The following is a 12,190-nucleotide window of genomic DNA, read 5'->3' as shown; positions in this document are numbered from 1 at the left end:
CATCCTCCCCGCCCTCATGCACGGCCCAGCAGCTCCATGTCCTGCCCTGATCGACCACTTTATCTGGACCAGAGTTTATATGGTGTCCGAGGGACAGCAGGATCTCAGTGAGAGATAGCAAGGAAATGAGGGTGGGGAGGATGGAGCTGCCAAAAGCACGAGAGTCCATAGTTTTTAGTTTGACAAATGCTGGAGACACTCGTCTGAAAGGAAGGATTAAAACACAGAAAACAAAAAAGAAAGAAAGAAAGAAGGAAAAGGTCAGAAAAGGAAGGAATGGGAGATAGGAGCAATTTCCTAGGAAATGACTCTTAACATCCTGTGCCTTCATCATTTTTAAAATTCACGCATTTGAAAGAAACTTTGGATAGTATTTTTCTGTGGTTTTTTGTCTTGTTTGTGTGTGTGTGTGTGTGTGTGTACATATGTATCTGCTGCAATAAGCACTAGGTCTTCTATGAGTATTTTTTTCATGTCCTCAAAAATGGTACTTTTCATAGCTACAGAGTTTTTCTACAACATGGAGACACCATATATTTGTTATTTAGCAATCCTATCTATTATTGGGCATTTAAGATTTTTCACTTTTCCCCATTACAGATGACATGATAACACTGTGAAGAAGGCTTCTTATATACGTCATGGTCCACACACATAACTGTCTGCAGGACTTGTCCCTTGCCGTTTTTAAGCCTTTGGATGGCATACTGTCACACTGCTTCCCAGGGCAACTGGCTGCATCTCTCTTGTGGACATGCACTTGCTGAAGGGTTGGGGGCCTCTGTCAGGTGGCCTGCTGAGGCTTTTATTATCTCGTCGACCCAGACATGGTCTCTTCCCTCTTAATGACATTTCCTAGTGACAGCTCTTTCTGCTGCCATTCCGAAGTGGACTTTTTCTCTGGAGGCCAAGGTGCCCTGTCTCTCTGGCTTCTCTGTCTGTGAAAGTTTATCCACTTCCTTCAGGAGAAGCCAGGCCAGTTAGTGGAGAACGAGCTTTGGGGTAACACACACAGAGAGACAGAATGGATAGCAAGGCTTACCCAGATTTCTAAAAAAAGAAAAAAAATTAAAGCCAAAACAACAAAAAAACCCGTCACCCTTGATATCCTTGAGGTCACTCTGAGACACTTACCTTGGGTTGCAATGTAGTGCCGGGGCCGGTGGTACCCCTGGATAACAGAAGGAAAACACAGTGAAGCTTCCATTCAAAGCTTCAAAACAGCACAATATTAATACACATCTCTTTCCAGTTGCCTAGTGTTCTCATAGGTAAAATGGGGACAGCATACTAGAGAAGTATCAAAGGCCATGTAAAATCATGTGTGCAGTCTAAGCAGCCACTCAGCATTAGCTGTTATTGTGGTGACCTGCCAGGGGCCCATACAGGTTTGCCATAGGCATGCCATAAGCACATGCACCCAAGGCATGTCGGGTTAATGGTGCACACCAACCACCACCAAGTGTTTCTGAACCACAGTCATATGTGGATCCCAATACTAGGCCTAGTGGGGCATCTGGAGGAGGAAACAAAAAGACAGTTCTATTTCTGACTGCACAGGGTTGTCAGTCAGAGAAAGGAAATGGGAAGGCTGTCACATCACTTCTATCTGCTGACAGGAAAGTTCTAGGTACAGAAAGGACCATGTGGAAGTGTGAACTCAGACAGCCAAGAACTATGTGGTGACTCGAAGACTAGCGTGTGAATTCCATGGCTATTTCAGAGTGTGCTCCTATAAGCCCTGACATGGTCTGGCACAGAACTAACTTGGTGGCTTATAACATCCTAGTCACAAGGAAAGAGGATGAAGATGACACTGTCTTTTAATTAAGTGTGGCATGGATGGAGGCACTCCTCTGTTACAGAGGAACAGTGTGTCTAGTGTATTTATATTGAATGAAAGTTTAGGTTTAGTATAGATCATTAATATGACTAGCATTTAGTGACAAGATGGCTGGATAGATACACATTAAATTTTTATTTGGTGTGTGTGTGTGTGTGTGTGTGTGTGTGTTTGTGTGTGTGTATGTGTTGGTGTGTGTGTGTGTTGGTGTGTGTGTGTTTGTGTGTGTGTTGGTGTGTGTGTTTGTGTGTGTGTGTGTTTGTGTGTGTGTGTGTTGGTGTGTGTGTGTGTGTTGGTGTGTGTGTTTGTGTGTGTGTGTGTGTGTTGGTGTGTGTGTGTGTGTCTGTGTTGGGCTCTATGGACATGATTGAATGAATGTGTGTACATGCATGTGAAGGTGAAAGGAAGGCACTGAGTGATTTCCTCAGTAGCTCTCCAGCTTAGTTTTTTTTGGGACAGGGTCTCTGACTAAACCCGGATTTCAGTGATTCAGCTAAGTTCTCTGTCCAGTGAGCTCCAGGCATCCTCCCATCAATTTCCCTCCCCTCCCCCACTACTAAGAGTATAAATTTTCATTATGTGACCAGGTATTACATGCATGCTAGGGTCCAAACTCAGTCCTAATGATTATGTGATGGGTACTTTATAGGCTGAGTCACTGCCACAGTCTTAGAAGTGTTGCTGACTGACAGTCCTGGGACACACTTTGCCATTAGAGTTAGCTGTTCCTGGACAATATAAACCCTAAAGTTTGGCAAACAGCTGTTTCAGTTCAAGAACTGTAAAAGAATGTTAGAGAAGCTGAGCTGTCTCGAGTCTTCCTTGAGCATGTGAGCCAGAATTGCCATAGAGTTTTTTTTGGTGGCAACTCTGAAGCCCTGGATCCAACCGACACATCAAAAATTAGTATGTGAGCCATTGTCAATTGACTACTTAGTCATTAGTGTACATTTGTGGGCCTTACTATTCACTTATCTGGTAACTATTGGGCAGGTTTCTCCTAATTTCTGTCCATACTTTATCTGGAGTACCTGCCATCACTGACCCAAGACCAGCATTATGACCAGAAAGTCTCTACACAATAGCTTATCTTCACTGTCAACTTGAGTGGATTGAGAAATGCTTAGAGGACTAATGACACACTCCCCTAAGTCCGTCTTGGGACAATTAGGCCATGCAGGCTCTGGCCCAAGGAGTGAACTAAGTCCTCATGGATTTATAATGTGATGTGCTATTGGGAGAAAGGGAAAATAGGAAACTAGGCCTTGTGAGGGGGAATGAGGGAGTGATTTGGGGAATTCCATCTTGCTCTGTTCTGCTCCTATAGCCCCCATCTCTGCTTCTTGGCTGTGATTTTACTAATGTGCTCTGCCACAGCCTTTTGTTCGGATAGACTGACTGACACATCTGAAACTGTGAGCCAAAATAAATTTTTCCTTATTTAAATTGCCTTACTCAGATCATCAGTTATAGCCATGAAAAAAATAAAACCCGATTTAATGGTTAGATTAACCACACACCATGATTACGCAAGAGGTCTCATATACTTAATGAGGAGACTCAGTTGACACAACTGACTCCTATAGAAACTTCTCCAGGTCCTATATAGTATCAGACTCAGAGCAAATACCAAATAAGCAAGCTACAACAAACCAACCAGGAAAACATAGCATGTAATTGCCTAGGTATGAGTCTTGGCAGGTATAAGTCTTGGCTCTGTCCCTTCCAGGATGGGTCATTTAAGATAAATTATTTAATTCTACTGTATCTCCGGTATTTTTATAAAATGGCAATCAGACTATTTCAAGTATATTAAATAAGATTTAAAAAGTTAATATACGATAGTTCCTGTAATATTTATTGGACACAATTCCAAGATTTCACATGTGTGTCTTTGCCATCATAATTATATTATTGCTCATTTGGCAAACATTCATTGAGATCCTTTGATGATTAACAGTGCATACTGAACCTTTAGAGGCTGCTGGGCAGATGGGCCCTCCCTTGTGAGGAGTAACCGAGCCCTCCTCCAAGAACAAAGGGACGGGAAGGCACATCTGTCACTCCAAGTAAAAATGGACAGGCTATGCATGCTGGATAGAAGAATTAGACTCAGGGGTCTTTTGAGTAGGTTTGGGAACAGAAAATGACTCCACAGAGCCCAGGATGAGGAGGTTTCTTATGTCTAAACTCTTCTGCCATCTCCATCATCAGTTTTTCTCACAGTCCACATCCTCCCCGGCCCGGGCCACAGCATCAACCTTCTGGTGTCCTTGAAGAAACCACTTTTACTCCTGGGAGTTCATCTGCTTCCTGCAATAGTGGGCTTCTCAGTACACACCTGAGGATGTCTTTTTTTTTTTTTTACTTGAGTCTGCATTGTCTCTTCATTGCATGGTAATATCTAAGTGCTTTGCCTTAAACTAACTATTTGTCTCATCCTCATCTTGAACTTCCCGCACCCCCAGCTATCTCTCTGTGTTTGCCCTCTTACTGCACTCATCCTGGGCAACAGTGAGAGCTTTTGCACTTTTCATCTCCTTGGTCATGAGACACACCACTCAGAGCTGGGTGCAGCTTTCCTCAGGAAGTCAGTAGGAAGCAGGCATGAGTCTGGATTTGCATTGGCAAAGACCTTGGAAGAAAGTAGGCTTTGAAAGATTCAAATGTATTTAGAAGTTAACAGTAAAAAAATTTCTGGGAAAAAAAATTCACACATTAGTTATGAGGGTGAACTGCTGAGGCCCACTATTTTGTGCCTTCACTGTTTGTACACTCATTTTAGACCAGGCTGGCAAGCATTAAAGGGGCACATTCTATTATACACAAGGCACTGGAAATGAAAAAGTGAACCAAGTAGATGTGGCTCTGCTTCAGAGGAGCTAACAGACATCTACAAACTGGGATACCACTCTCCAAGGGAAGACATGGGACTCTGGAGAGCACCCATGGGGACTGACTCAGCCATGAAGACAGAGGGATGTGTTCTAGGGAGGTGGTGGTTTAATTAGCTTCTGTTTGGGGCTCTCAACATTCACTCACCTAACCTCCCCACTGCTGTCCCCATTGCTCATGGGCTTACAGCTTTTCCATTGCTCCTGGGCTTACAGTTATTCCATTGCTCACGGGCTCACAGCTCTTCCATTGTTCATGGGCTCATAGCTCTTCCATTGCTCATAGGCTTACAGCTCTTCCATTGCTCATGGGCTTAAAGCTCTTCCATTGCTTATGGGCTTACAGCTCTTCCATTGCTCATGGGCTTACAGATCTTCCATTGCTCATGGGCTTACAGTTCTTCCATTGCTTATGGCATATGGCTCTTCTTCAGAAGCAGTGGTCACATATCTGTCCAGAAGACTTAGCACCAGGCCACTTGGGTCTCTTCTCGTGTAATAAGATGGTCTTTTCTCTCACTCCTTTCGACTTTTGCTCTACAGCCAGTCACTGCCCGAGACAGCACTCATCTGACCACTGACTGCTTCTCTCCCCTACTCCTAGCTTGCTTTTCACACTTCTTTTTTGTGTGTACATGAATTTGTATGTGTAGAGGTGCATGTGTGTAAATGTGTGTGTGGGGGGGTCAGAGCTTGATGTCAAATGTCTTTATCAATCACTCTTCTCAGTGAATGTGGAGATCACTGATTCAGTTAGGCTGTGTGCCAGGAAACCCAGGGAACCTCCCACCTCTACATGTCCATGGTTGGGATTATAGTGGTGCTGCCAAACCTGGCTTTTTATGTGAATGCTACAACTTCTCAAGGTAAGCGCTTTACCAACCAAACCATCTCCCTGTCCTCCTTAGCTTCCTTTCCGGCAAAGCACTAACCACCAGATAGCTTATTCATATACATCCTTGTCTGTCTCCTCTCAGGTTACGGTTGGTCTACAGTACAGGGCCAGGCCGTACCTGGCTCACTCATGGCTATGCTCTCAGGACTGAAATGTTTGTTTTGGCTGCTAGTCTGGTAAAAACCGAAAGCATGTGGGCCACATGCCTGTCCTCATGCTGCATCTGAGCAAAACGACCTCTGGACTCCAGAAACCCACACAGTCCCCACGGAGGAAAAAAATCCAAAGCACCAGATTCCTCAGCAAAGGAGATAAAAGGAAACAGATTGCTCAATTGGGTCTCCTCTGGGGATTTCCCAAGAGCTAGCGAAGAAAACTTCGTAACCTTAAAAGAACTTTCAATTCATTTAAGTCCCACCTACACAGCACACAGACTGACTGCAAACCAGCGCTGGGCCTGCCTCCATCTGTCTGTGAGCAATCGGAAAGAGGTTTGCATCCAAAATGCATTTATCTCACTCTGAACTCCTGCATCTGCTACTTCCTGGGCACCCAGATATGATGTTTATTACCAGGTTGGTAATTTATAACAGAATCAAGTGGCCAATACATTTTCGGGTGTGCAAACAAACAGGCCAGTGGGCTGGTTCGTCCAACAGCATATGCAGCCTCCAGAGGCTCTGTCAGGGTTGGCCTCATCCAGCGCATTATCCAAACAGAGCCATTTTAATAAATTGTCAATTTATTAACCCAGTTGTGGAGAAGGGATTCTAGCTTGCATAGCTAGAATAGTCTGCGGGCTCTGGTGGAGACCAGGGCAAAGCAGCAAAGACTAGAGAGCTCATACCCCTGACCTTGACTCTGTTGGTTATCAGGAATCCCCAGCAGAGCACAAGAATGTGGTTCTACTGGAATATCAGTTAGGGTCGCAGTTCATGTGATTTTCCTGCTTCCTGCCCTAGAGTGCTAACATCATAAGAGGGTAATTGTGTTTTCTGTCATTTTGTCCCCCTTCTCATCCCATTGTTTTTCCACACCCTGCTCAGTACCCCAGGAGGTGACCAGATTAACTGCAAGGTCAGCTCCCATGTCCTCGGGCTTCTGGGAGGGGGTGGGCATTTTCTAACTAGGAAGGGAAGAAATGTTCAGAGGCCAGTGTTAGGTTAGGGTACAAGCCCTTCCAGATTCTACCTTGCTGTGTCAGCAAGGGCCAGCCTCTGCTTACCAAAGGCAAGACGGCCTGACCTTACAGTAACTCCACTCCTTTTATAGCCCTGTCTTATCTAGCCATAGAACTCCTGAGATGCATTTGCCATCTCTAGCCCCAAGATGCCACACACAACCCAGTTGCTTAGTCGGCTTCAGTAGCATTCAGGCCCTTACTAAACTCTCCCTCGCTGACACCCGTGAGCCAGTTTGTTTTGTCTTGGAACCCCAATAGGTAATTTATAGCAGTTATCACATACATGTGGGCTGGTGCTTTTTTTTTTTTTTTTTTTTACTGCATCTTGCAGCTATTAGAATGAATAAATACTTTACCCAGAGCTATCAGAGCTACTCATCAGAAAGGCCTGCATTCAACAAGCCCAACAAGGTTGAGATTCATGACTGTAGTCTCATTAGTCCTTGATGCTAACCACTGAGATGTTGCTCAGGGCCTGACACAGCCTATTAGGACAGCATGTGGTACAGAGGTTTGGCCTGTCTGCACCATCCACTTCATATGTGGAGAGGGAGGGACTAAGCTGTGCTCTAGCTGTGCAGAGAATTAAAGTCTAGCTGTGTAACCTAGGGCAGTGCTCTTAACCTCAATCCCTGGTTTCCTGTCTTGAAAGGCTTGCAGAAATACTTTGTAATGATAAAACAGGACAGAAATGGAAGACCCGATTAGTGCTGGCACCGTACAGAGCCACTTGCATCTAAAGCAATTTCATTTGTTGCCTACACGGCATGATCTTTTCTCAGTTCTACATGTCGTCAGGGCATTCACTCTACTGTAGATTGAGTAAATATCTATAAAAATCATTTTGATGGGAATTTCCATTTAGAAAATAAATGCCAGATATGGCAACTTGGGTACACAAGGCTATGCATGTACTATATCCTTGGGAACGTCATACCACCTGACCACAGTCCAAGTGGGCAAGAAAAGAAAGTAACCAGCCCAACCCATATCGACATGCGCTGGCTGAGTGCCCACTAAATGTAGGCTTTGGGATCATGTCAGGAGTAGATGAGAGACCAGAAGAAAGAGCACTGGGCTGGGACAGTTCATACCAAGGTTCTGTCACTGACACTGGGCAAGCTTTTCAGTGTCTCCAAGTCTCAGTTTCCCCATCAGCAGGCCAGTGTGCTAAGAACCACCTTGAAGCGTTACTCTAAAGCCTGAGCAAGTTGACTCACGTGAAGCACACATCACAGGGACACTACCATTGTCGCTGCTTGTTACTGTTAGAAGAAACAGAGTTTGCGCTCCTGATCCTCACTCTAGCTGCCCCTCTCTTACCTCCTTTGACTGGTAGGTAAGTGGAAGGTAACCCATCTTACTCACCCGGCAATGGGGACTAGGGGTGCTTATTCAGTGCTTAAGGTGGCGTGGGAAGTGATCACTAATTCTTAGATTACTATAGCTCATGCTGACACAGGTGGTTCTTTGTCACCCTTCTAAGGCAGGATTAAGGTGTCATCTTCTTCAAGCAGTTTTTTCACTTGACTTTCTCTTGAGGCTTTAGTCTGACAGGCCCTGTTCTGGAAAAGTCTCTTTTCTTCTCCAACCCTTCTTATGAGACAGAATCCTTGTCTGAAAGGTCAGCATTTCCAGTACACAGCTCTGTACTTTTGAAATGCATATTAGAGGGGAAGCTAATGGCGTGGTCAGTGGATGCTTGGAGCAACTCACTCTCGCTGGAGACAAGCTACTTAGAATTGGGTTCCTCTGAATGGCGACAGAGACAGAGGCTACACTTTCTCATCTCTGATGAAGTGCTAGACCCAGGGCTTGGTCACACAGTAGGTCCTTTGTCAGGCGGGACCCAGTAGGGAAGTAGGAACCACTCTGAACATGCAGAGGGAATTCAATATGGTGAATTGCTATTACAGGCTCTAGCGGAGTGTGATGGCACAGAGGAACTCTGGGTCCACCTCTAGATAACCAGTCCCCAGAGCCCTGATAGGAACAATGCAAGATAGAAATCCTAAGACTGCAGGGTTGGAGGCTGCACTGGAGGAAGAAGAACTCAAACTGAGGGAAGTTGGAGATGCAGATAGCATGTGGTCAGGAAGGTACCCTGGTTTCTCTCTTCCTGTCATCCCCGGCTGTCCTATCAGTCTGCCGCATGGAGAAAGCAGTCTTCCTTCCCTGAACACTATACCCATGCTCACAAGTGCACAACTACCAGCTCCAAAGCAAAAGAGAGCAGAGAGGGCCAAGGAATAGCTGGGGTTGAGCAGGCAGATGACCCATACTGGACTGAGCGTACCTTTAGGGATTTGATTTTAATGGGTGCTTCTATTCATATAACAAAGGCCAGATAGCTCTAGCAGCTCAGGCATGTAAGGCTATATGTGGGTGGCCTCCCTTAGGACAGTCACCTCTACATAATCATAATCAAGGTGGAGGAGAAAAGGAAGGGCACAATCTAGCCTGGATTGGCTGGCATCTGTTGGCTGAGTGCTCCCTAAGTGTAAAGTGTGGGGTAGTGTCAGGCTCAAGGCTCGATAAATGTTTGTTGAACTAATGAACCATCTGGCTCTGGCTGTATCATAAGTAAATCCATAAAACACGCCACTATGCTTCATAGCTCGTCTATAAATACTTTTGAGAGTCTGGGGGAACAATAGGGATCTCGGAGTCATTCTTCAAGGCCTCTGGAACCCGAGCTGAGACCTGAAGAAGTCAGCTTGGATCGGTAACGCTGGGATGTCAACTAGGCAACGCTAGCCATGGTCCCTCTCTTGTAGACTCTCACTTCTGTGCATACCCTTCCTGGCTCCTGATTGAACTGAGTCCCTTTCTCAGTAGTGTCTGGAATATGGGGGCAGCCTTTCTCCTATCTGGTTGTTAATCCCAGGCTCTTCTCTTTCCGATTTACTTTTTCCCCTGGATTTTAACTGTCGAGCTCAGTGCTGAGTCGGGTCCTGCACATTCAAACACCTTCAAGCGTTTCCTTGAAAGGTAGCTTTCTCCTGCCTTCAGAGTCTAAACTCCTAAGTCATCAAGGATCTAGTTGATTTTTTAAAATAGGTTCTAAGGTAGCATGATGGCACACACACACACACACACACACACACACACACACACACACACACACACACAAATCAACTTCGTTTTCTGCTTTCTCCACTGAATTGTTTCCACCACTCAGACACAGATGATATGTATTTCTTTCCAAGCTCCTTCCTCTTGGCAAGAGCAGTTCTCTAACCAAAGGCCCATCATCTCTCGCTTTGACTTTGATTTACTTGCACTTGAAGCCTTGGCTCACATCGTATTCTGCATTCCTGATGGAGGAAGCGATGCTCTCCTCCTCTGAATCCTGACAGTGTTTTATCTGAACCTATGACAGCCATTACGTTCTAGCTTACCCTAGTTCACTATGGGTGTGCATAGCTTATCTCTCTTCTGCTGTTTTTGAAGGTAGAGACCCTGACATTTTTAGCTTTATGGGCCTCATAATATCTAGCACACACTTGGTACTTTGAGCATTTTGCTGCATCAATGGCCGTCCCTTCAAATGAATGACTGAGCGGACAGACGTGCAAGTTAATGCATCGGTTGAATACGTAAGGCTAGCAGTTACCCCGGGGATCCAAAGAACAGACGACTCTAGTTTCCTGAAAGCAGATGCAGCTTTGGGTAGATAATCAACATGTGTCATACAAACTAGGGAAGGGCTACACTGCTTTAGACATGTCCTCACTACCTTCTGATGGACAGGTAAAAGACAGCTCTTAAGTAGGATCTTGAGCCCGAATAGTCAACTCTAGCCAATAGCTGCTTATCCCCGTCAAGGCACTCACGTCAATGTAGTTGGCGTTGATGTAGTCAGAATGGGGGTCTCCATCCAGCACCAACAGCCTCACCCTGGAGTGGTCATCTGGAGAGAGAACAAAAGGCAGGGAATGCTAGATGAGACGCTGTGAGGGTGAGGGGTCAATGCTTTCCTCCTTTAGAATTGCCACCAATTAGGTTCTGCACACCAGGTAGTGTGTCACTTCTCACACTTATCTGTTATTTATAGATGAGGAAGTAGAGGTACAGAGAGGTGACAGATCTGAAGAAAAAGAAGAATCCCATGTCTACTTTCTATTTTGATTTTGTTTTCATCATTACCTGAGCAGGTATTATGGCACCTGCTTCCTAAGGCTTAGGGATTTCATCATCAATATGGGGACAGAAATACGTGCTTTGTGGAACAATACAAGAGAGACTGACATAAGTACACCCAGTATGTAAGTAAGGTCATAGTATATGAGTGAATATGCTCCATTTCCATGCTTGCTAAAAAAACAGCAAACTTACGTCTTACCCCATGGACACAAACTACTTTATGTTTGTCTCTTGGAGCATTGGTGCAGACAGGTTGCTGGTAATGTATTGTTATCAATACCACCATTAAACTGAGGACTGAATCATTATAAAAGAGGTCATCAATAACGAAAACTCATGTTACTGAGGATGCTCTTTCAAACACAATCTAGACATAAACAAGATGTACGGACTTTAGTCGATAGCATGCTTGCTTCAAATAACACCAAATTAAAGTCATTTTAAATGGCACATCAGAAAAAAGCTGGATAATCCTTTGCAATTAATTAAAGTCAACTCTGACGTGCTAATATACACCTGCTAGGGAACATATTGATTGGGTCTGGTGGGGCGGACCCTCAGTCAGCTACATGGATAACTGTGAACCTTCCATTGCATACGTCACCCCTAACAATTCCTTCATACTCCAGGGCAGAGATGGGGTTCACACTCAGCTGGAGAGAGATATATGGGCATTCTAAGGCCTGCGGGAGTTAGTGAGGGCAAACCAGTTCCTCCTTTAGGTGTCTACAGTATTCCTCTTTAGTTTATAGGCACGTTTGCTGGTAGTAACTGAAGTTTCCTGAGATAGGGGCATTAGCTACCTTGGTCCTTGTTCCATTCCTTAAAGCCCAAGAAGGGATTAGCATGCAGTGAGTACTTGGTTTTTTTTTTTTTTTTTTTTTTTTTTTTTTTTGAGACAACGTTTCTCTGTGTGGCCCTGGTTGTCTTGGAACTCACTTTGTAGCCCAGGCTGGTCTCAAACTTGGAGATACAACTCCCTTGCCTCCTGAGTACCGGTACTAAAGGTGTGTGATACCATGCCTCATCGGTGAGTACTTGGTGAGTGCGTAAGTGTATAATGGCTTCATTGGGTGCTTTCAGTGATCTCACAACAGAGGCAGAATGGCTCTGTTAGTCCCTGTTACAAATGAGCAAACCGGGGCTCATGAAAATTGGTCATATGACCAGGCAATGGCAGAACACAGACAAGTAGGGCCTATTAACTACAAGTTCAGATGCTCCTACTT

The 12,190-nt window shown here is 44.9% G+C and overlaps 1 protein-coding gene across 16 annotated transcripts in view; it reads right to left on the bottom strand.

The window, feature by feature from the left end:
- Window positions 1–12,190, bottom strand: part of PTPRT (protein tyrosine phosphatase receptor type T) — a 1,106,784-nt gene that overhangs the window by 43,676 nt on the left and 1,050,918 nt on the right. For all 16 annotated transcript variants that reach the window (XM_084776217.1, XM_084776209.1, XM_084776218.1 and 13 more), the window contains 2 exons: window positions 10,652–10,728; window positions 1,135–1,171 (listed from right to left, as the gene is read on the bottom strand). In XM_084776217.1, the coding sequence (XP_084632343.1) occupies window positions 1,135–1,171; window positions 10,652–10,728 (114 nt within the window). The remainder of the gene's footprint in view (window positions 1–1,134; window positions 1,172–10,651; window positions 10,729–12,190) is intronic.

This window comes from Acomys minous, assembly GCF_964271855.1.
Source record: "Acomys minous genome assembly, chromosome: 3".
NCBI lineage: Eukaryota > Metazoa > Chordata > Mammalia > Rodentia > Muridae > Acomys > Acomys minous.
This window is presented reverse-complemented; position numbering and strand designations above follow the sequence as displayed.